The sequence below is a fragment of the Procambarus clarkii genome, chromosome 55, assembly GCF_040958095.1.
Source record: "Procambarus clarkii isolate CNS0578487 chromosome 55, FALCON_Pclarkii_2.0, whole genome shotgun sequence".
Classification (NCBI taxonomy): Eukaryota; Metazoa; Arthropoda; class Malacostraca; order Decapoda; family Cambaridae; genus Procambarus; species Procambarus clarkii.
This window is the reverse complement of record NC_091204.1, coordinates 30,608,616-30,633,817: the sequence shown is the minus strand read 5'-3', so window position 1 is coordinate 30,633,817 and position 25,202 is coordinate 30,608,616. Positions and strand designations below refer to the sequence as shown.

At 46.1% G+C, this 25,202-nt stretch overlaps 1 protein-coding gene across 1 annotated transcript in view; it reads left to right on the top strand.

Moving 5' to 3' along the window:
• LOC138352977 (uncharacterized) overlaps positions 1-25,202 on the top strand; it is a 44,390-nt gene that overhangs the window by 5,636 nt on the left and 13,552 nt on the right. The window contains exon 2 of the mRNA XM_069305640.1: positions 18,448-19,119. Coding sequence (XP_069161741.1) covers positions 18,448-19,119 — 672 coding nt within the window. The remainder of the gene's footprint in view (positions 1-18,447; positions 19,120-25,202) is intronic.

Below are 25,202 nucleotides of genomic sequence, written 5' to 3'. Positions count from 1 at the left end.
AAGTACGGCCGCTATGTGAACGTGAGGTGAAATCACGTGAACATGAGGGTCTTGGTTCCTCATGTGGTGCCATACGGCAGCGCTTGGCTGGGCGAGACGCTGCTGACGTGACAAGTTCTCGCCTGGTATCACCACTGGTACTAGCAACAGGCACGGTAACACTATGCTCTGAATCCACTTCACTAAAACCAGAAAATGAATCACCTTCCTCTGACTCGTTGTCCAAAATATCCTCATACTCTAAATAAGCACAAGAACTGTGTGGTCGTGGGTGAATTGGAGTAGACACTGGGCGAGGAGGCACGGGTGAGCATGTATGCCTCGCCGTGGGAGGAGGCTGTATCTCATATTCACTGTCTGTGCTACTATCATCGGTCAATTGTCTGTAGTCCTTATCAATGTCAGGGTCATCAAAAATCACTTTCCTCACCATCAGAAAATAATTCACTAGTTATTTGCTCTTGAGTAAGTGATTGCGTGGTGTGTGCGCGGGAGGCGTTTGGCTGTGCGCTTGCCATGGTGACCGCTGGGTAATTGGGGCCTCCCATGCATTGGTAGCGTGAGCTGGTTTTTTTTTTTACAAAATGGCAGCTGGTTTACTATAGCCCCTAGGCAGCATATGGGGGCCCCCCTACCCCGATGGCCATTCAAATCTTGTGTGGTATTCCATCACGTCATATGACATCATGCACAATTTATAGCAAGTTACTCAACACATCATAGGACGTGTTGTGCAGTTTAAGGGTTAATCATGGTGTTATGTTGTTACCATATGTTATGTTGAGTGTATTAACCCTCTGAAATGCAAATAGCACATAATATTGCTCAATCAGGGGTGCGCATAACACCTTAACCACTGCACTGCGCAAAACGACAAATGCCATTCGCCAATTACTGCGCCAACTGACAAAAGTATTTTTTATTTCTTTGTATACGGTCGAAGCACGCTCGCGGTAGGTTGGGTACAAAATGGACTCTTAGGACCTACTGTGAGAGGCAGCCATCTTGGAAAAAATTCCCAGAATGTCGTAGGGCTGCTGGCTGGGTTAGTACTGAGTGAGCAACAATGAGTGGCACACGCGCCTCTGGCTCCCAAACACCTGTCCAACACGGCGTTGACTTGGGTACAAGATGGATTCCTGAGGTGTTTGCCAGATTTAAAAAAATTCCCAGCATTCCCCACGGTCATGGGCAGGCTCATATTCAAGGTAGCAACCATGTCGTATTCATCCATATCAAGCTCCCAGCCCTAGTCGGCCTTGTTTTCAAGAAAACATCATTTGATGTTGGAATAGAAAGGCATATTGCTTGAAGATGAGCATGCCAGTGATTTTGATAACCCAAATCTGGAAAAAGACCTAACACAGGTGTCTGCTACTAGTGATATGGATATTGAAGTGAACGATGTGGAGAGTGTGTACAGTACACAGCTCTCACAGCCCTGCCATGCCGGACTAGGTCATCACCATCAGTGGAACAACACAAATGAATTTTTGTATGTTCCACTGAACATTTAGTGCCAAATGCAATTCACTTGGACCATCCGGGAATTCGTTAGAGCGGGGTCTGTTAGTGATGATGCACTGTATTTGAAAAGAAAAAATGCAAGAGTAGAGAAGTGATTGTAAATATTATTCAGCAGATATGTAAGTAATAACATTTAGCAGATACTGTATATAAGTAATAAAGTTTACCAGATATGAAAGTAAAAATAATAAAGAACAGAAGAGTGGGAAATTAGATAATTAATCAAATTAATATTTCTAGAGTAAACGAATTGAGATTCAAATAATTAATCAAATGAAATACAAATAATTAGCTAAATTAAGAATTACATTAATATTGTAATACATGAATATTATACGGCAATAATACAAGATGGGCAAGGATATGCAGTATAAACAGGCAATACACAGGCAAAAAAAAAAAAAGAAGATAACAAAGAATTAGACAATTAGATTAAGATTATGAATAAATAAATGGATTCAGATTCAAAATAATTAATAAAAAAGGAAACATAATTAATCAAATTAAAAATTAAGTAATCTCTTAACCCTCAAACCGCTAGGGGCCCAAATGGATTAAACACCCACAGGCGCAACAAAAAAAAAATCCAAAAAAATTCTTTCGTCTGATAGAAGTGTTAATTTTTGTTCCCTGATCACAGAAAAAATAACAAAAAAATCGTAGGTGGCATATTTTAGCCGCAATAGGGTAGGGAAGTCTGACAAAAAAGGGGCGTTAGCAGAGCCTTCGCCAGACGAGGTCTACTCCGCTCGAGCTGTCAGGCGGCAGTTGCCACAAATATATTATTATCTAATTATTTCAATGTGTCTGATTGATTTTTTCTGAGTTTTATTGCAGTAATATTATTCAATACAGTGAATTGTGATATATTTATATAATAAAATGTGTGAACCATCGCTGTACTCAAAATTATGGTGTGCATATTAGTGATTCAATTATTATGTTCATAAAACAATAAACAAATAATTTTGCTGTTGTTACACTATATACACAGGTTATTTGTAAGTATTTGCATGTTTTGTTCACCATAACAAACCACTAAGTTGGTATTGTGAGTCAAAGAGCAACGAGGAGTGACTGCCACACACCAGCCAGCCACTCCCTCCCGCAACGACACCTCACTCGCCCTCATTCTCCTCCCACAATACTGTTTTTGCATTTATTCACTATACACAGACGTTATATATAAGTATTTACATTTTTGTTCATAATAACTGTACATCTAAGCTTTTATGGTGAGTAAAGACACGAAGACGTAGCTACTCACACAGTCAGCTGGTGACGGCCGCCCTCAAGGCCAGACGCACTAATATTTCTCCTCCAACACATTATATATAAGTATCTACCTGTTTTATTCACCATACCTGTACAAATAAGCTGGTATGGTGCCCAAAGACCATAGTGGCCACCAGTAAACAACATGACAAGTCGTGCAGAGGATGCTCCTCCCTCACCAAAATGGCGGCTCCCAACCTCTTCCTCTTGCTGTTATCACACCCTAGTAGTAGGCATCCTTCAGTCTTGGGAGACTATGGAGTTGCGCCCTAGTTGTCAATCCTGGTGCAGCGTCTGGTGTGACTGATGAGGCCAATCCGAGAGTGGCAGTCCATCCCACACCGAGCACAAACGAAGTCCAATTCTGGTCTGTCTTCCTGGCTACCAGCCTTCCTTCTCTGTCTCTTTGCCTCCGATTCCTTGGCAAGTGACTCCTCGAACTTGGAGAGACCTCTTTGAACAGACTGCCCCCAGGCTGAACGGTCTGCAGCCAGTGTCTTCCACATAGCAAGATCGACGTCCATGGCTTTTAGGTCCCTCTTGCATACGTCTTTGTACCGTAGCTGGGGCATGCCTGTTGGATGCTTTCCCTGCATCAGCTTCACACCCTATACACACATTATATATAAGTATCTACATTAGTGTTCACCATAGCGAACCACTAAGCTGGTATGGTGAGTGCAGTCAATAAAAGAAGACCACACACAGTCAGAAGACGATGCCACCACTCTCCCTCCCACAGCCTTACTTCTTCCTCCATGGAGCACAGCACTAAATATCACCACAATCCTGCTATTATCAGAATCCTGGTCAGTTTTATCACAGTCAGGGGTCTTCTATAATACTATCATCACTAAATAATAGCAGGATCATATATATTATGGCATTTGTAGGCGATGCTGTGGTCAAGAGCTGAACAGCGGTGCTGTGAGCTCATGCTGCGTGCACCAGCCTTGGTGGCTTGCTCAATACTGACGCTCTCACACCCAAGAATGTTGGGCTAGATTTTTTCTAGGTGGCATCTGGCAACTATCAGTCATGGCTGTACTATAGCTGCCCCTATCCTAGGCGGGGCATTTAAATTATAGAGCTAGACACAAAAGCATACTTAAATGATGTGTGCGGTTTCGGTTTAGTCACTGATATCATATATATATATATATGATATGCGCGGTTTAAGGGTTCAGATTGTAATACAGTAATATCATATGGTAATAAGACAAGTTGGATAAGGGTATGCAATAGAAACAAACACATATGGGCTGGAAACACTGATGTACTTAAAGCTTAAGAATCCATTAACAATACTGGAATATTAGACAACAAACAAGACTAGTAGCTAATATTAATGGGCAGATATATAAGTGAGAAATTAAATTATTAATTTTTAATTCACAAAGTAATGAATTAAAGATTCAGATAATTTGACAAATTAAGAGTTCAAGGTTTATAACATTTTGGGAAATTGAAGTGTTAGTATCAACAGATAAATGGGTAAGTTGCAAATATTGTAAGGTAAGAATCTGATAACTAGACAAATTAAGCATTCAAAAAATTATTACATTTTATAAAATTGAAGTCATTGTAGTAATAGTTATAAGAGGGGTAAATTACATGAAATTGAAGCCAATAATATAAAAAAGAAGCATTTATTAATTAATATAAAAATATAAAAAAGCCACAATTTAAATACGGTTAGGCTAGGTAAGGCTTGGTCACTCGTGTGTTAGTTTCAGCAATAACATTGGAAGTTTGCTGGTTTCCAGTTATGTCACAATCAACAAAGAAAGCCTATAATTGTTAGACATTTTTTATTTCATGTCTTTTGCCTCTTCTTTCTTAGCAATGATCGTTCCGTTCCTGGTGTAGCACTGCTTGATAAAATTTGGGTTTTGTTTGCGAATAGGATGCATTCTGTAGAGGAGGATCAACGCTGCTTGGGTAGGCACTCATTAACCCCTTAAACCGTGGAATACATACATATACGATGGGAGTAACTTTCCCGAACACCACGCAATACATACATATACAATTGAAGGTCTAGCGCACAATTTTATATGCCCCGTGAGGGACAGGGGCAGCTATAGTCCAGCCACGGCCGATAGTAAACAGACGCCGCCTAGAAAAAAAATGGTGGGTAACATATCCTCATGTGAGAGATTCAGTTCTGAGTGAGCCACCAAGGCTGGCACACGCAGCATGAGCTCACAGCACTACTGTTCAGCTTGTGACCACAGCATCGCCTGAAAATGTCAAAATATATATATATGTACATGGTATTATTTAGCGATGATAGTTTTACAGAAGACCTCTTGACTGTGATAAAAATGACCATGATTCTGATAATAGCAGGATTGTGGTGATAATTAGCGCTGTGGTGGGAGGAGTAATCTTGGTGGGGAGGGAGGTAGCGTTGTCTGCTGACTCAGTGTGGCCACCTTTTACTGTCTGCTCTCACCATACCAGCTTAGTGGTTTGCTATGGTGAACACAAATGTAGATACTTATATATAATGTGTGTATAGAGTGTAATAACAGCAATAGGAGTGTGTTGGTAGCAGCCATTTGGTGAGGTAGGTGGTGTCATCTGCATGACAAGTCATGTTGTGTACTGGTGGCCACTATGGTCTCTGGACACCATACCAGCTTATTTGTACAGTTATGGTGAATAAAACATGTAGATTCTTATATATAATGTGTGTGTGTATATAGTGTTATAACACCACAAACAGTATTGTTAGAGGAGAAATATTAGGCATCTGGCCCTTGAACCAGTGAGAGAGGCAGCCACCAGCTGAATGTGTGTGTGTAGCTACGTCTCTTATTGCCTGAACTCACTATACCAGCTTAGATGTACAGTTATAGTGAACAACACATGTAGATACTTATATATAATGTCTGTATATAGTGAATAAAAGCAAAAACATTATGGTGGGAGGAGAATGTTGGCGAGTGAGAAGGTGAGGGAGTCGCGGCCAGTGGCTGGGTAGCTGTTGTGTACTCACCTAATTGTGCTTGCGGGGCAGCCACTCCATGCTCCTTTTTGACTCACCATACTAACTTAGTGGTTCGTTATGGCGAATAAAACATACATATACAGTGGTACCTCGCATAATGATTGCCCCAAAAGACGAATATTTTGGGTAACGAACGGCCCGATCGGCGTCAAATCGTCCCGTATGACGAACGCTGGTTTGAGTAACGTCAACACCACATGGTGGGGTCGCGCTGCTTCTTGCACTTTCTTAGACGCCTCTGATGATGTACATAAATTATGTTGTTCTTGTTTAAAGATGCTAATGATGCTGGGATATAAAAGGGTGACTGCTGAGATGTTGCAAAGCATTGACGTTTTTGTAGGAAAAAAGAAACGAAATGTCTGATATACAACAAATGTCAAAAAGGTTCGTTCGGTGTTCGGCAGGTAGGCTGCTCCATTATAACAATCTTTCTTTGTTTCAAATGTGTTCCATTTGTTTTTTATTTGTCATTTACGTCTCAATAATGGAGAAGCCTACCTTACATACACTGAATAAACCATTATGACATTTTCCTTTCTTCAAATGTGTTCAATATTTATTTTTCATTTGTCTTATAGCAAAAGGTTCGTTCGGTGGTTGGCAGGTAGGCTGCTCCATGTTTCTTACATTCAAAAAACGTAAATAATAAAAAAAATGAAGAATTTTGAAAACCAGTACAAATGTCAAAAAGGTTCGTTCGGTGGTCGGCAGGTAGGCTGCTCTATGTTTCTTATATACAAAAAACGTAAATAATAAAAAAAATGAAGAATTTTGAAAACCAGTACAAATGTCAAAAAGGTTCGTTCGGTGGTCTACAGGTCGACTGCTTCATGTTTCTTAAAAAAAAAAAAAATAAAAGAACTGTTGAAACAATTTGAAAAATGAACAAATGTCATAAAGGTTCGTTCAGTGTTTGTCGGGTAGGCTGCTCTATTATTGAGACGCAAGTGACAAATACAAAACAAATGGAACACATTTGAAACAAAGAAAGATTGTCATAATGGAGCAGCCTACCCAACAAACACTGAACGAACCTTTTGATATAACGAATATGAAAGACAAGGGCTGCTGGCTGGGTTAGTAGTGCGTGAGCAACCATTCGTGGCACACGCGCCTCTGGCTCTCAAACACCTGTCCCACACGGTGTTGAAAGACTGTGCTCAGTCGGTGCAATTCAGACCCTATTGTTTGAAGAACATAAGGGTCATAACATTGGTGAAGCTAGGCGCAATAAGGGCTTAACACAACGGTTGGATGCCAGTGATACAGCACCTATGAGGATGATACAGCGAGCGTATACAGGTGTAGCTCTGAGCCCCACTCTTGCCATCTCTAATGTATATAGATGAATCGTTTTCTGCATTCAGTGATGATGCATCTGATACAAGTAGCATAGATGAACAGTGTTAGCAGCTTCCATGGTGGTGGTGTTCATTGATATTTTCAAGAATACCTGAATCTCTTCCTGACTGATGGACACTCTTTGAGGCTAGCTGAATCTCTTCCTGTGTGGGACCTTACAAAGCGATCTTTTCAAGACTACCTTACAAATTGAGCTTTTCCTATAATCGTTTCAATACTACTTTATGCTTTACAAGCTTGGCTACATACCACCTACAAGTACTAAAGCCAAGGGTGCACGCGAGTGCGTTATTTGCAAGCACATAGAACGATGAAACAGGAAACGAAAATCTATCTGTAGCTGGTGCAAGGAGAGCAAAGTCGCACTGTGTACCATGGACTACTTCATTGACTATTACGCACCTCCAAAGTACTGAGTGTGTAATACAGTGTGTTACTGTGTAAATAGTATGTGAAACTGTATATATTGTAATTTTAGTGAATTTTTACCACGTAATATTGTGACAATAAACATTTATTGTGGACACATTACTGACACATGTATCACAGTTTCATGGAAAATTATGAACATTCTACTGTATACATATTGTAAAGGTCACAAATATGCATCATATACGATAAAAGGAACAAATAAAACCGCATTGGAAATGCATAGAAAAAATATTTGAAAATATATTTGTGGCAACACGCGGTGCTTGAATGGCCTGCGCGACCGTGTCTGGGAGCTTCACACATGGGCGACCAGCCCCTGATGACGTCACAGTGCACCTTGTCCACGCCCTCACAGCCAAAGTAAGTGGAATTTGGTAATTATTTTTACATAGACATGTTCAGGGACGGTAATTTATCATTTTATAAAGAAAAATTATATTTTGGGGAACATTTGATGTCATGCACACTGGGGAAATTTCACAATAAACACAGTGCATCACACTGGTTACATGGGGGACACTCGTTTTGTATGACGTCCGTTTCACATGACGAACATGGAATGGATTAAATTCGTTATGCGAGGTACCACTGTAGTTATACTGTGAATATAGTGTAATAACAGCAAAACTATTTGTTTATAGTTTTATGAACATAATTGAATCACTGATATGCACACCATAATTTTGAGTATAGTGATGGTTCACACATTTTATTATATAAATATATCACTACACTTTATTGAATAATATTACTGCAAAAAACTAAGAAAAAATCAATCAAAGACACAGAAATAATTAAGTAATAATATCTCTGTGGCAACTCCCGCCTGACAGCTCGGGCATAGCAGACTGCCTCGGACACTTGCTCTGTCAATGCCTGTTTTTTTGCCAGACTTCCCCGCCCTATAGCGGCCAAAATAAGTCTCCTGTGATTTTTTTTTTTTTTTTTTTTCCATGATCAAGGAACACAAATGAACACTTATATGATGAAAGAATTTTTAAATTTTTTAATTCCTTATGAACGCATTTTATGTGCAATAACACCATGGTCACATTTGTTGAAGCCTTTTGTGAAATCTGTATAAATTACATCAGCGATTTGTCTGTCTTCATGGCATCTAATGCCATGTCATAGTGGTCCAGCAACTGTGATATGCAAGAGCGCCCTGTTGTGAAACCATGTTGTCCGGGGTTATGGAGATGCTGGGATTCCATGTGTTTTGAAATCATACATCTTAGCACTCAAAGATTTTTATGATGTACGATGTTAGTGCAATCGGTCTGTAATTTTTTACCTCTGCCTTATTTCCTCCTTTATGGAGTGGTGCTATCTCTGTTGTTTTAGTATGTCAGGAATAACGCCAGTATTTAGGCTTTGTCTCAAAAGAATGTGAAACGCCTGCGATAGTGTTTTTTTTACAGTTGTTGATGAATATAGGGTTCCAAGAATCCGGGCCTGGTGCAGAGTGCATAGGCATACTGTCTATGGCTTTGTCAAAATCCAGTGGAGATAGGGTGACATCTGATATATGATTTGATGTTGGTATCATATCCATGAAAAATTCATTTGGGTTATTTTATGTTATGGTATTCGTAATAATATTATTATGTTGTGAGTTGATAGATTGTCTCTCCCGGACAACCCACCAAACCCAAAACCTCTGTAGAGTGCTTACACTTAAATCAGGAGATCACCCTGCATGCTTCTTACTTTTGGAGAGGGCTCAGCATCACATCTGTAGGGGATGCGGCTCCAACACCAGCCTCGTTGTCATGTGCACACACCCACTTGAGCCACCGTGACTCCCCACTATCTCCTCGGATGGTATGATGTCCCCAATCCCCTTTCCTGAATTATTATTCTGTACCACTCTGTCAACAGCTGTAGTGCTCTCTCTCCTCTCTCTCTCTCTCTCTCTCTCTCTCTCAACAGCTGTAGTGCTCTCTCTCCTCTCTCTCTCTCTCTCAACAGCTGTAGTGCTCTCTCTCCTCTCTCTCTCTCTCTCTCTCTCTCTCTCTCTCTCTCTCTTTCTTTCTTTCTTTCTTTCTTTCCCCTCCCCCCTCTTCCTCCCTTCCTTCCTTCCTTTTTTTTCCTGGGAAGCCTCACTAGGAGAAGGGCAAACATCTGATGATTATGAATTTAATTAGTGTTGTTTAACCCCTTAACTGCGCTGCCTCCAAATGTGACACCCCCGCAGTGCGCAGGAAATAAATTCTCTGGAAAAAATTATTTTTTCTTTTCAAAGTGTCAAAAACCCTTCCCTCAGCATGGGTATGTAAAAAAAAAAGTCGAAATTGTACTTACTTTGGCTGCTATGGGGTCTGGAAGTTGGGGCGTGACGTCATCATTCCCCGTGCGCCCGTGCCATAAGCTCTCGGGGGCGGTGGGGCGCTCGGGGTGTGGTGCGCGAGTTGCCGCGAATATACTTTCGTTCATTTTTTGCGCACCTTTCCAAATACATTTTCATTGTTTTTATGTGCCAATCCAATTTATAATGAACACGTACACTAAAATATCGCAGTACAACATCCGTACTGTCCGTAGACACTGTGTTACGTGCATGAAACTTGTGTACACATATGCAGCACATATTTACTATGTATCATGCTAATTTGTGTATACTGTATATACAATCTATTTACACACTATACACTGTCACACACTATATACATTTACCATCAACACATTCAGAACATCGCGTAGCAGCTGCTTCGTATGGGCCGATAGCAGCTGCCTCGTAGGGGCCAATAGCAGCTGCCTCGTATGGGCCAATAGAAGCTGCCTTGTATGGGCCAATAGCAGCTGCCCTGTATAGGCCAATAGCAGCTGCCTCGTATGGACCAATAGCAGCTGCCTCGTATTGGCCAATAGCAGCTGCCTCGTATGGGCCAATAGCAGCTGCCTCGTATGGGCCAATAGCAGCTGCCTGGTATGGGCCAATAGGAGCTGCCGCATATGGGCCAATAGGAGCTGCCTCGTATGGGCCAATAGCAGCTGCCTTATAAGCGAGCCTCACACCCCCAGCAAATTCTCCACATCTCATGACCAGTCATTTATTTATATCCTAATTCACTGCCATACTTGCAAACCGTTAGTCAAATTCAATCAAATGTCTACTATATAAATATCCAGGTCTATATCTCTTTAACCTCTTAGGTCAAGTCTGGTAGAATGGCTCTCAAGGTGAGACTCGTTTCTCCTGCAGGCCGAGATCATAACGGTTATCAATCTTTAGTGTGTTTAGTGGCTCGCATACTGCTTCCTCAGTATTTCGCTCATTTCTTTGTTGTCATCTGTGAAAGTTCCATATCTTTTTCGCAGGGGCCTGATGCTAGATGTGGTTTTTTATCTTGATTTTGCATAGAAGAAAAAATATTTAGTATTTCTCTCTATTTCACTGATGGCCTTTTGCTCTCTTTGCCTCTCCTGGGTTTTGTATGATTCTTGTAGCTTTAGTTCAATTGTTTCTATTTCTCTACCTAACCTTCTTCGCCGTTCATGAGAGAGGGTGCGACTCTCAAGTTGTTCCGTTATTTGTTTTCTTCGCCTATAGAGGGAACGACGTTCTCATTCCAATCTGCATCTCTTCCTGTAATATTTCTTAGGGATATGCGGTTTGAGCATATTTCTAGTGCTACTGAGCTTATTTTTTTCAGGCACTGGTTCAGGTTTGCATTTTTTAACTGTTCTTCCCGTCTTATTTCTGTGAAGTCTTGGTTCATTTGCCCCTAGTTTATCTGTTTATTATTGAAGTTGAATTTGCTGAAATCTCCTCCACGGGGAATCAAGACTGGTTTTAAAGTTCTATTCCCCATGCTTATCAGAACTTCAATTAAGTTGTGATCTGAGTAACAGGTATTTGTAATCATTATGTTCCTGATCAATTCACCATTATTAGTGAAAATGATGTCCAGCGTGTTCTCCTTCCTAGTTGGTTCAACTCTGCTGATTTAAGGCAAACCTGTTGCACATCTGTAGCAGATCATTTGCATGTGACTGTTCATTTAGGCTACTTCTAGGAATTCTCCCTGATAGAACTGTATTAGCTAGGGTCTTCCATTTCAGATGCCGTAGGTTGAAGTCCCCAAGCAGGATGATGTTTGGGGCTGGATTTGTGAGATTTTCTAAGCAGCGTTCTATTTTCATTAGTTTGTGTTTAAACTGCTGCCTCTGGTGACTTATATACAAGGACAATAACTACATTTAGGATCCCTGTTTTGATTATCAGCACTTTCACCATATTGTTTGTGTTGGCATCTATAATACCCACTGTCCAATGCTAAGTAAACAAGTCACAACTAAAAGGTTAAACAATCCATGGCTTACTAAGGGTATACCTAAATCTGTTAACCCTTAAATGGCACATGGCTATATACCATTTGACACCCACAGGCGCATACCAAAAAAAAAAAAAATCTTTTTTCTTCCTAACCTGTTAACTTGTGTTCACTGATCATGGGAAAAATAATAAAAAAATCGTAAGTGGCATATATTGCCCGCTATAGGGTGGAAAAGTCTGGCAAAAAACAGGCGCTGACTCAGCGTGCGTCCCTGGCGGTCTGTTGCTTGCCAGCTGTTAGGCCGGAGTTGCCACAAAGAGATAATTACCTAATTATTTCAATGTCTCTGATTGATTTTTCGTAGTTTTTTTTTATTTTGCTGTAATATTATTCAATAGTGTGTAGTGTGATATATTTATATAATAAAATGAGTGCATCATCGCTGTACTCAAAAATATGGTGTGCATATTGTTGATTCAATTATGTTCATCAAACAGTGAACAGATACTTTGTCAGTTATTACACTATATACACAGGTTATATATAAGTATCTGCATGTTTTGTTCACCATAACGAACCACTAAGTTGCTATTATGAGTCAAAAAGTAATGAGGAGTGACCGCCACACACCAGCCAGCAACTCACTCACTCCCTCAACACCTCATTCGCCCACATTCTCCTCCCACCATACTGTTTTTGCTTTTATTCACTATATACAGACGTTATATATAAGTATCTACATTCGTGTTCACCATAACGAACCACTAAGTTGGCATGCTGAGTGGCAGTGCCAGTGGCAGCCCGCCACTGGCTGCTACTTCCTCCCTCCCTCAAGTCACCTGACTCACCCACATTCTCCTCGCACAATACTGTTTTTGCTTTTACTCACTATATACAGATGCTATACATAAGTATCTACATTCGTGTTCACCATAACGAACCACTAAGCTGGTATGCTGAGTGGCAGTGGCAGCCAGTGGCAGCCTGCCCCTGGTTGCCACTCCCTCCCTCCCTCACCTCACCTGACTTGGCATCATTCTCCACCCACCATACTGTTTTTGCTTTTATATACAGACGTTATATATAAGTATTTACATGTTCACCATAACTGTACATCTAAGCTTGTATGGTGAGTAAAGGCACAAAGACGTAGCTACTCACATAGTCAGCTGATGGCTACCGACCTCAAGGCCAGACGCACTAATATTTCTCCTCCCTTACTTACTTCTTTGTGGTGTTATTATGCTATATACACACATTATATATAAATATCTACCTGTTTTATTCACCATACCTGTACAAGTAAACTGGTATGGTGCCCAAAGACCATAGTGGCCATCAGGAAACATGATAAATCGTGGAGACGACGCCACCGCCCTCACCAAAATGGCGGCTCCCAACCTACTCCTCTTGCTGTTTATACCCTCTATACACACGTTATATATAAGTATCTACATTTGTGTTCACCATAGCGAACCACTAAGCTGGTATGGTGAGTGCAGTCAATAAAAGGTGGCCACACACAGTCAGAAGGCAACGCCACCACCCTCCCCTCCCTCAGCATTACTCCTCCCAACATGGAGCACAGCGCTAAATATCACCACAATCCTGTTATTATCAGAACCCTGGTCAGTTTTATCAGTCAGGGGTCTTCTGTAATAATATCATCGCTACATAATTGCATGAACAAGTATATTATGGCATTTTTAGGCGATACTGTGGTCACAAGCTGAACAGCAGTGCTGCGAGCTCATGCTGCGTGTGTCAGGCTTGGTGGCTCACTCAATACTGAGGCCCCTAACACCCAGGAATTTGACCCACGATTTTAAAAAAAAATGGCGTCTGTTTACAAGAGCCCTGATGAAGGTGTGGTGAATCCTTTGTATCAGCGGGCCATTTAAATCTTGCGTAGTACTCCAAAACATCATATGATGCGATGCACAATTTACTGCAAGTCGGTCAAAGCATCATATGATGCGATGTGCAATTTAAGGGTTAATAAAAAGCATGACCATGAGAAGAAGTACCAGTATTGGTTAGGGGTCATCTCCAAAGCAGTCTCAAGGAGATACTCATCAATGCTGTCCAAAATATTAGGAGAGCCAAAATAAAAATACCCAACCATATCTTTCCTATAAAATTTCTGTGGCTAGATCCTAGAAACAGAGTAAATTTGTTACACAGAATTTTCCAGATCCAAAACCATACTGTCTGTCTGTTATTATATAGTTTTTCTCCAGGGGTTCTACCCATTTAGTTTTAATTATTTTTTCCAATATTGTGACTATTACACTTGTCAATGATATACATGTCTATATTTAATGGGATCTTCCCTGCTGCCACTGTTGTAGAGTGCTGCTGCTGCCTCTAATATCAACTGGGAGTCTGAAATAGGTAGCATAGTGGGACAGGTCTATATATGATGGTCTGTTGAAGTGGAATGCTGAGCTCAGGTGCACATTCTCTCAGTACCCATGGTAAAACTCCATCTGGGCCAAATGCTTCGTAATTACAATTATTACTTAACCTATACCTATAATAGGTTAAGTAACAATTGTAATTACGAAGCTATAAGATGCTTATCTTAAGATACTAACAAGGTTAGGTAAGGTCGGTGTTTTCTATGAAGCTTTTTAAGGGTATCTATTATGTTTAGTATATCACCTATGCACGTAGTTAATAAGTCAATATTGACTATACGAATTTGCGAGAACGGGTTGCACACACACAGTACTCCGCGAGTGTGTGATATGCTGCGAAACAGCCAACGGGGCAGAGTGGCACCGTGCACTCCATGCACCAGATGCTGATGCATCTTCGCTTTTGTGATCTGTGTGTAGTGTTCCTGCATACTATGCACACACGTTTACCCTTCTCCTGTGATGATGTGCCTGGCATATACTTCAGTATGTGTACCTCGAAGTTCTCATTACCCCGCAATCTGTCTGGAGCTGCGTATGGCATTGTTGCTTGCACCTTGCGCGGTACTATGGACTCCTGCCTGCCATACTTTACTAGCAGCTGTGACAGAACACTGGCACTGAAGGTACATGTAGACAGTGAAGAGCAGAGGTGCCATAGGCACAATCAGAGAACACTGTATAAACATCAGAGGTCCGCAGTTGTTCAACGTCCTCCCAGCGACTATAATAAATATTGCCGGAACAACCGTGGACATCTTCAAGAGAAAACTGGACTGTTTTCTAAGAGAAGTTCCGGATCAGCTGGGCTGTGGTGGGTATGTGGGCCTGCGGCCCGCTCCGAGGAACAGCCTAGTGGACCAAACTTTCACAAGTCAAGCCTGGCCTCGGGCCAGGCTTGGGGAGTAAAAGAACTCCTAGAACCCCATCAAGCAGACGGTTTCCTGCCGGACTTCACTAAGTACATATTGAAGCAGTTGAGCACTGCAACATCCTTGAGGTGGAAGAAGAACTTTTTCGTCCACTTCACAGACCTGCGCACGCACTCCACACCACCAAGCATCATGTCACATTTATCGACGAGGCGCATGTTCACGTTATAGTCTATGACACAGTCCGGCTTATACATGGGGTTGCGCATATAAAAATGGACCTTCCCACTGTTCAACATGGCACTAGTGTGAATCGTCGTCAGCATATTCACCTCGTGTCTGTCCTCCCACTGCACTGACAGCATATTGTCACACTTGCGCAGCTGGTACTCGCCCATGGATATACCTATACCGAACACTGGCATTTCCTTCCCGAGGACCTTCACAGTGCTACATATGCTGGTGTTGTGGGCAAGGAGGTATCTGGTCAACAGGGGGCTGGTGTAATAGTTGTCAGTGAACAGTATATGCCCCCTGTTCAGCACTGGTTCCATCAGGGTTTTTACGACACTGCCAGAGAACCCATGTTCATCTTGAGCTGGTATGTCGACGTCTGTACCAGACTACAAGATCATGTCCAGGACGATACCAGTCTCACAGTCGCACAGCATGAAAAACTTTAGTCCAAAACAGTGCCGCTTGGAAGGGATGTACTGCTTGAAAGCCAGTCTGCCCTTGAACAGTACAAGCAACTCGTCGATAACGACATTCTGTCCAGGTACAAAATAATCCCTGAAGTTCCCTCGCAGGTCGCTGAATACCTTGCCTACCTTCCACAGTCTGTCGCGTCTGTCCTCATTTGCATTGTTCTCGAAATGCAGGCGCCTGAGAATCAAGTGGAACTTATCCCGCGACACATACCGGTTGAAGACGGGTGATGGAACAAGGCTGTCTTTGTTTGAAAGTACGGAAGATGTTCAGTGACATGAGAGGGAAGTTCAGGGATTATTTTGTACCTGGACAGAATGTGGTTATTGACGAGTCGCTTGTACTGTTCAAGGGGCGACTGGCATTCAAGCAGTACATTCCATCAAAGCGGCACCGATTTGAACTGAAGTTTTTTGTGCTGTGCGACTGTGAGACTGGTATTGTCTTGGACATGATATTATATTCTGGTACAGACGTCGACATACCGGCTCAAGATGAACACCGGTTCTCTGGCAGTGTTGTAAAAACCCTGATGGAACCGTTGCTGAACAAGGGGCATGTACTGTACACCGACAACTATTACACCAGCCCCTTATTGACCAGATACCTCCTTGCCCACAACACCGGCGTATGTGGCACTGTGAAGAGCCATAGGAAGGAAATGCCAGTGTTCGGTATAGCTATAGCCGTGGGTGAGTGCCAGCTACGCAAGTGTGACAATACGCTGTCAGTGCGGTGGAAGGACAGACGCGAGGTGAATATGCTGACTACGATTCACACCGGTGCCATGTTGGACAGTGGGAAGGTCCACTTTCAGACACGCAACACCGTGTATAAGCCAGACTGTGTCATAGACTATAACGTGAACATGCGCCTCGTCGATAAGTGTGACATGATGCTTGGTGGAGTGGAGTGCGTGCGCAAGTCTGTGAAGTGGACTAAAAAGTTCTTCTTCCACCTCATGGATGTTGCAGTGCTCAACTGCTTCAATATGTACTTAGTAAAATTTGGCAGGAGACCGTCTATACGTACATTCAGTGCTGATGTTGTGTCACAGCTGCTAGTAAAGTATGGCAAGGAGGGTTCTGTTGTACCACGCGGAGTGCAAGCAACAATGCCACATGCAGCTCCAGACAGATTGAGGGGTAATGAGAACTTCGGAGTACATATGCTCGAGTATATGCCAGGCACAGCATCACGGGAGAAAGGTAAACGTGCGTGTATAGTATGCAGGAACACTACCCGCAGAGAACCGAAACGAAGATGTATCAGCACCTGGTGCATGGAGTGCAAGGTGCCACTCTGCCCCGTTGGCTGTTTCGCAGCATATCACACACTCGCGGAGTACTGAGTGTGTTTATGGTGTGTGTATATAGTGTGTGATACTGTACAGTGTGTATATAAAGTGTAAATATAAATTTATTTGGCATGATACATTGGAAATTGTGCAGGATAAGTGAACTTGTTTGCGATGCACGTAACACAGTGTCTACGGACAGTACGGACGTTGTACTGCGATATTATAGTGTACGTGTTCATTATACATTGGATTGGCACATAAAAACAATGAAAATGTATCAGGAAATGTGTGCAATAAATGAACGAAAATATATTTGCGGCAACTCGCGCGCCCCATAGCAGCCAAAGTAAGTACAATTTCGAATTTTTTTTTACATACCCATACTCAGGGAAGGGTTTTTGACACTTTAAAAAGAAAAAAGAATTTTTTCCAGAGAATTTATTTCCTGCGCACTGCGGGGGTGTCACATTTGGAGGCAACGCAGTTAAGGGGTTAAGGAGTACTGTAATACGTGGTTTAAACTCCATCAACCTTGGTCCCCGTTAGTAAAGTGATTAAGTGTAGAGACCTTATATTGTAAAAATCCATGCTACAATTGTATATTACCAAGAGAGTCTACAGTAAAATAATGACTAAGCCCAGATTTGTGTGGGACCAATAGTCAGTTCATCCATTATGTTTATGTTTGGTGAAGAGTATCACTCAATCTCAACAATCCATTAACATAATCATGTGTTCCCATAGTTAATAAGTGTAGAATAATCCGGAGTTGGTCAATAAAACCCATGTGTAAAGATTTAACCCACTGTGCACTTATTGTCCAACTTAGACTAAGAATACTTGACCCTTCCTCAATTATCACATACGATATATACGTTTGTTTCCTTCCATTATTAGTAAGAAAGTAAGAACGGGTTTTGTTAGTCATATTCTTGGGTATGACTTACAAGCAACCCTGCTGCTGCAAATGTTACCAAAAAATATTATCAAATATTATTACCAAAAAAAATTATATAACAAAAAATATTATAATATAAACATATCCCATACTCTGGGATATGTTTATAAAAAATATTGACCTTGCTGTGGATATGTTAATCTGTCAGTAATATTAACTAACTAATATTAACTCTAGAATAGCTAATACAAAGAATGTATGTAAATATTACGTAATTTGTATTAGTAAATAAAGTACTGTAATATTACTTTTTGTTGTAAATACATCTAGCTTAACCAAATATTCTTTCCACAGGATAACAAGCCAGAGGAATGTTCAGTGTGTTATAACGATTATGACGACAATCAGCTACGGCCTCGCACACTGCTATGCGGCCACACATTCTGCTCCCAGTGTATTGACAATTCTATAAAGAATGGTCAGCTGACTTGCCCCAGCTGCCGTGGCCAGCACGCTGCCACAGCTGCTACTCAGTTCCCAATTAGCTATGGCATGGAGGCTTTAGTTAGGAAACTCAAAAATATCCAGCAAACACAAGAGAAAACTATACCCGCAAAAAAGAAGTTTCGTTCCATGTTGCAAGAGCAGAAGAGCAGCATTAGCAGCCTCATTAAAAGCTGTGTAGAGGTACTGTCCCAGTTGGGGGAGTACCGGGGGCAGCTGGGGGACTGGAAGACTCATCACCTCCAGCTCCAGGACAGACTCTATGCTCTGGTAGAGCAGAACAAGTCAGCAATGAAGCTCTTGGAACTGGAGGATACCAGTGTGGTGGATATGACAACACAAGGAGAGGAAGGGAAGACTCAGCTGCAGGTCATGTTGGGGAACCTCGACACAGTCAACACCCCACAGGAGGTTGACACAACCATAGACACAGCTGATGAGTGCAGCACGAAAATAAAAGATTGGCTGGAGAAGTGCCAGGAACTCTTCCCAGATGTCAAGACTGTCCACACCTCAGTGAAGGTACGCTGCTGAAGTTCACATTGTTCTCACCCAACTGAGTGTAGTATTGCCTCTATATAAACACTTTTGACATGGAGACACATCAAGATGAGAGTTGACTTTATAGATAGGAAACTTTTTGCTCTAACACCTGAAACATTTTTATTAATAAAGTCAACTGTCATTTTGGTGTTTCTCTACACTGTTGTCAGTGTAGAGAAACACCATTACTTATAGTTTTCAGTTACTTTACTCAGAGCCTGATGCTTCATTATAGTGCAGTTACTTTACTCACAGCCTGATGCTTCATTATAGTCCAGTTACTTTACTCAGAGCCTGATGCTTCATTATAGTCCAGTTACTTTACTCAGAGCCTGATGCTTCCTTATAGTCCAGTTACTTTACTGAGAGCCTGATGCTTCATTATAGTCCAGTTACTTTACTCAGAGCCTGATGCTTCATTATAGTCCAGGTTCCACCATTAATGTTTGTGTTGGTAATGACAGGTGCAGGAGACCATCAGGGAGGCCCTGGAGATGATGACCACAGAGACAGGTGCCACAGCTGACCCCGTACACCTGGGAGACTCAGCCTCCAGCATCATGGATAAAGTTCAGGAAATCACTGGAGAGATCCACCAGAAGCAATTAACAGTAAGTTTTTTATTTTCTCTCGTAGTTCATACACAAGATATTGAGTTGTGTCTCGAGGAGAGGAAGCCTATTCTTAGGTTTATGGAGGTTCCCCAAGGTCAACTACTGACTTTCCTTAACATACAATCCACAATAGTTGCCTAACTCCTGGATAAATATTTACTGGTTGGTGAACAGAGGCAACAGGTGAAAGGCAACAGGAAACATGTTAACCATTTCTGGCCTGCATGGTGATTGAACCCGCGATCCTGGCCCCCCTTACAGAGGCGCAGAGAGCGGGAGACACTCCACCAACCTTTCCAAAAAAGTATACCTGGTTGATGGGGTTCTGGGAGTTGTTCTACTCCCCAAGCTTGGCCCGAAGCCAGGCTTAACTTGAGAGAGTTTGGTCCACTAGGCTGTTGCTTGGAGCGGCCCGCAGGCCCACATATCCACCACAGCCCGGTTGATCTAGAACTCCTTAGGGGAAACAATCTAGTTTCCACTTGAAGATGTGTACGGTTGTTCCGGCAATATTTCTTATGCTCGCTGGGAGGACGTTGAATCCAGTAAGACAGCGAACCAAATCAGACCACTGCTGGGTACGAAGAAAGTGAAGCCTTAAAATTGCCAACGAACTCCACAACAATGCCAGCACCAACGCCATGCCAGTAGAGGGATGGGGGGAGGGAGCTGGAGCTACAGGTCCAGCACCAACCCCCTGCCAGTAGATGGGGGGCTGGAGCTACAGGTCCAGCACCAACCCACTGCCAGTAGAGGGGGGGGGGCTGAAGCTACAGGTCCAGCACCAACCCACTGCCAGTAAAGGGGGGGCTGGAGCTACAGGTCCAGCACCAACCCACTGCCAGGAAAGGGGGGCTGGAGCTACAGGTCCAGCACCAACCCCCTGCCAGTAGAGGGGGGGCTGGAGCTACACATCCAGCACCAACCCCCTGCCAGTAGAGGGGGGCTGGAGCTACAGGTCCAGCACCAACCCACTGCCAGTAGAGGGGGGCTGGAGCTACAGGTCCAGCACCAACCCACTGCCAGTAAAGGGGGGCTGGAGCTACAGGTCCAGCACCAACCCACTGCCAGTAAAGGGGGGCTGGAGCTACAGGTCCAGCACCAACCCCCTGCCAGTAGAGGGGGGGGGGGCTGGAGCTACAGGTACAACTCCAACCCCCTGCCAGTAGAGGGGGGCTGGAACTACAGGTCCAGCACCCACCCCTTGCCAGTAGTGTGGGGCTGGAGCTACAGGTCCAACACCAACCCTCTGCCAATAGAGCAGGGCTGGAGCTACAAGTCCAACACCAACCCCCTGCCAGTAGAGGGGGGGCTGGAGCTACACGTCAAGCACCAACCCCCTCCCAGTAGAGGGTTGGGGGCTGGAGATACAGGCGCAGCACCTACCCCCTGCCAGTAGAGGGGGGCTGGAGCTATAGGTCCAGCACCAACCCTCTTCCAGTAGAGGGGGGCTGGAGCTACAGGTCCAGCACCAACCCCCTGCCAGTAGAGGGGGCTGGAGCTACAGGTCCAGCACCAACCCCCTGCCAGTTGAGGGGGGGGGGGCTGGAGCTACAGATGCAGCACCAACCCCCTGTAAGTAGAGGGGGGGGGGGGCCTGGAGCTACTGGTCCAGCACCAACCCCCTGCCAGGAGAGGGGGCTGGAGCTACAGGTCCAGCACCAACCCCCTGCCAGTAGAGGGAAGGCTGGAGCTACAGGTCCAGGGCCAACCCCCTGCCAGTAAAGGGGGCTGGAGCTATAGGTCCAGCACCAACCCCCTGCCAGTAGAGGAGGGCTGGAGCTACGGGTCCAGCACCAACCCTCTTCCAGTAGAGGGGGGCTGGAGCTACAGGTCAAGCAGCTACCCCCTGCCAGTAGAGGGGGGCTGGAGCTACAGGTCCAGCACCAACCCGCTGCCAGTAGAAAGGGGCTTGAGCTACAGATGCAGCACCAACCCCCTGCCAGTAGAGGGGGGGGGGGCCTGAAGCTACTGGTCTAGCACCAACCCCCTGCCAGGAGAGGGGGCTGGAGCTACAGGTCTAGCACCAACCACCTGCCAATAGAGGGAAGGGTGGAGCTACAGATCCAGGGCCAACCCCCTGCCAGTAGAGGGGGCTAGAGCTACAGGTCCAGCACCAACCCCCTGCCAGTAGAGGGAAGGCTGGAGCTACAGGTCCAGGGCCAACCCCCTTCCAGTAAAGGGGGCTGGAGCTACAGGTCCAGCACCAACCCCCTGCCAGTAGAGGAGGGCTGGAGCTACAGGTCCAGCGCCAACTCCCTGCCAGTAGAGGGGGGCTGGAGCTACAGGTCCAGCGCCAACCCCCTGCCAGTTGAGGAGGGCTGGAGCTACAGGTCCAGCACCAACCCCATGCCAGTAGAGGGGGGCTGGAGCTACAGGTCCAGCGCCAACCCCCTGCCAGTAGAGGAGGGCTGGAGCTACAGGTCCAGCACCAACCCCCTGCCAGTAGAGGGGGGGGCCTGGAGCTACTGGTCCAGCACCAACCCCCTGCCAGGAGAGGGGGCTGGAGCTACAGGTCTAGCACCAACCACCTGCCAATAGAGGGAAGGGTGGAGCTACAGGTCCAGCACCAACCCCCAGCCAGTAGAGGGGGGCTGGAGCTACAGGTCCAGCACCAACCCCCTGCCAGTAGAGGGGGGCTGGAGCTACACGTCAAGCACCAACCCCCTCCCAGTAGAGGGGGGCTGGAGATACAGGTGCAGCACGAAACCCCTGCCAGTAGAGGGGGGCTGGAGCTACAGGTCCAGCACGAAACCCCTGCCAGTAGAGAGGGGCTGGAGCTATAGGTCCAGCACCAACCCTCTTCCAGTAGAGGGGGGCTGAAGCTACAGGTCCAGCACGAAACCCCTGCCAGTAGAGGGGGGCTGGAGCTACTGGTCCAGCACTAACCCCCTGCCAGTAGAGGGGGGGCTGGAGCTACAGGTCCAGCACCAACCCCCTGCCAGTAGAGGGGGGCTGGAGCTACAGGTCCAGTACGAAACCCCTGCCAGTAGAGGGGGGCTGGAGCTACTGGTCCAGCACTAACCCCCTGCCAGTAGAGGGGGGGTGGAGCTACAGATCCAGCACCAACCCCCTGCCAGTAGACGGGGGGGCTGGAGCTACTGGTCTAGCACCAACCCCCTGCCAGTTGAGGGGAGCTGGAGCTACAGGTCCAGCACCAATCCCCTGCCAGTAGAGGTGGCTGGAGCTACAGGTCCAGCTCCAACCCCCTGCCAGTAGAGGTGGGCTGGAGCTACTGGTCCAGCACTAACCCCCTGCCAGTAGAGGGGAGCTGGAGCTACAGGTCCAGCACTAACCCCCTGCAAGTAGAGGGGGGCTGGAGCTACAGGTCCAGCACCAACCCCCTGCCAGTAGACGGGGGGGCTGGAGCTACTGGTCTAGCACCAACCCCCTGCCAGTAGAGGAGGCTGGAGCTACAGGTCCAGCACCAACCCCCAGCCAGTAGCGGAGGCTGAAGCTACAGGTCCAGCACAAACCCCCTGCCAATAGAGGTGGGCTGGAGCTACTGGTCCAGCACCACCCCTCTGCCAGTAGAGGGGGTCCTGGAGCTTCAGGTCCAGCACCAATCCCCTGCCAGTAGAGGAGGGCTGGAGCTACAGGTCCAGCACCAACCCCCTGCCAGTAGAGGGGGGCTGGAGCTACAGGTCCAGCACCAAATCCCTGCCAGTAGAGGGGGGCTGGAGCTACAGGTCCAGCACCAACCCCCTGCCAGTAGAGGGAAGGCTGGAGCTACAGGTCCAGGGCCAACCCCCTGCCAGTAGAGGGGGGGCTGGAACTACAGGTCCAGCACCACCCCTCTGCCAGTAGAGGGGGGCTGGAGCTACAGGTCCAGGGCCAACCTTCTGCCAGAAGAGGGGGCTGGAGATATAGGTCCAGCACCAACCCCTTGCCAGCAGAGGGGGGCTAGAGCTGCAAGTCCAACACCAACCCCCTGCCAGTAGAGGAGGGCTGGAGCTACAGGTCCAGCACCAACCCCCCCCTGCCAATAGAGGGGGGCTGGAGCTACAGATCCAGCACCATTCCCCTGCCAGTAGAGGGGAGCTGGAGCTGCAGGTCCAGCACCAACCCTCTGCTAGTAGAAAGGGCTGAGCAACAGGTCCAGCACCCACCCCTTGCCAGTAGATGGGGGCTAGAGCTGCAAGTCCAACACCAACCCCCCTGCCAGTAGAGGGGGGGGGGGCTGGAGCTACAAGTCCAACACCAACCCCCTGCCAGTAGAGGAGGGCTGGAGCTACAGGTCCAGCACCAACCCACCCCACCCCCCCATCCTGCTAAGTAGAGGGGGCTGGAGCTACAGATCCCACACCAACCCCCTGCCAGTAGAGGGGTCTGGAGCTACAAGTCCAACACCAACCCCCTGCCAGTAGAAAGGGGCTGGAGCAACAGGTCCAGCACCCACCCCTTGCCAGTAGTGTGGGGATGGAGCTACAGGTCCAGCACCAACCCCCTGCCAGTAGAGAGGGGCTGGAGCTACACGTCCAGCACCCACCCCTTGCCAGTAGATGGGGGCTAGAGGTGCAAGTCCAACACCAACCCTTTGCCAGTAGAGGGGGCTAGAGCTACAAGTCCAGCACTAACCCCCTGCCAGTAGAGAAGGGGCTTGAGCTATAGGTTCAGCAACAACCCCCTGCCACTAGAGGGGGCTGGAGCTACAGATCCAGGGCCAACCCCCTGCCAGTAGAGGAGTGCTTGAGCTACAGGTGCAGGACCACCCCCCCCCTGCCAGAAGAGGAGGGCTGGAGCTAAAGCTACAGCACCAACCCCCTGCCAGTAGAGGAGGGCTGGAGCTACAGGTCCAGCTCCAATCCCCTGCCAGTAGAGGGGGCCTGGAGCTACAGGTTCAGCACCAACCCCCTGCCATTAGAGGGGGGCAGGGCTGGAGCTACAGGTCCAGCACCACCCCCCTGCCAGTAGAGGGGGGAGGCTGGAGCTACAGGTCCAGCACCAACCCCCTGCCAGTAGAGGGAAGGCTGGAGCTACAGGTCCAGGGCCAACCCCCTGCCAGTAGAGGGGGGCTGGAGCTACAGGTCCAGCACTAACCCCTGCAAGTAGAGGGGGGCTGGAGCTACAGGTCCAGCACCAACCCCCTGCCAGTAGACGGGGGGGCTGGAGCTACTGGTCTAGCACCAACCCCCTGCCAGTAGAGGAGGCTGGAGCTACAGGTCCAGCACCAACCCCCGGCCAGTAGCGGAGGCTGAAGCTACAGGTCCAGCACAAACCCCCTGCCAATAGAGGTGGGCTGGAGCTACTGGTCCAGCACCACCCCTCTGCCAGTAGAGGGGGTCCTGGAGCTTCAGGTCCAGCACCAATCCCCTGCCAGTAGAGGAGGGCTGGAGCTACAGGTCCAGCACCAACCCCCTGCCAGTAGAGGGGGGCTGGAGCTACAGGTCCAGCACCAAACCCCTGCCAGTAGAGGGGGGCTGGAGCTACAGGTCCAGCACCAACCCC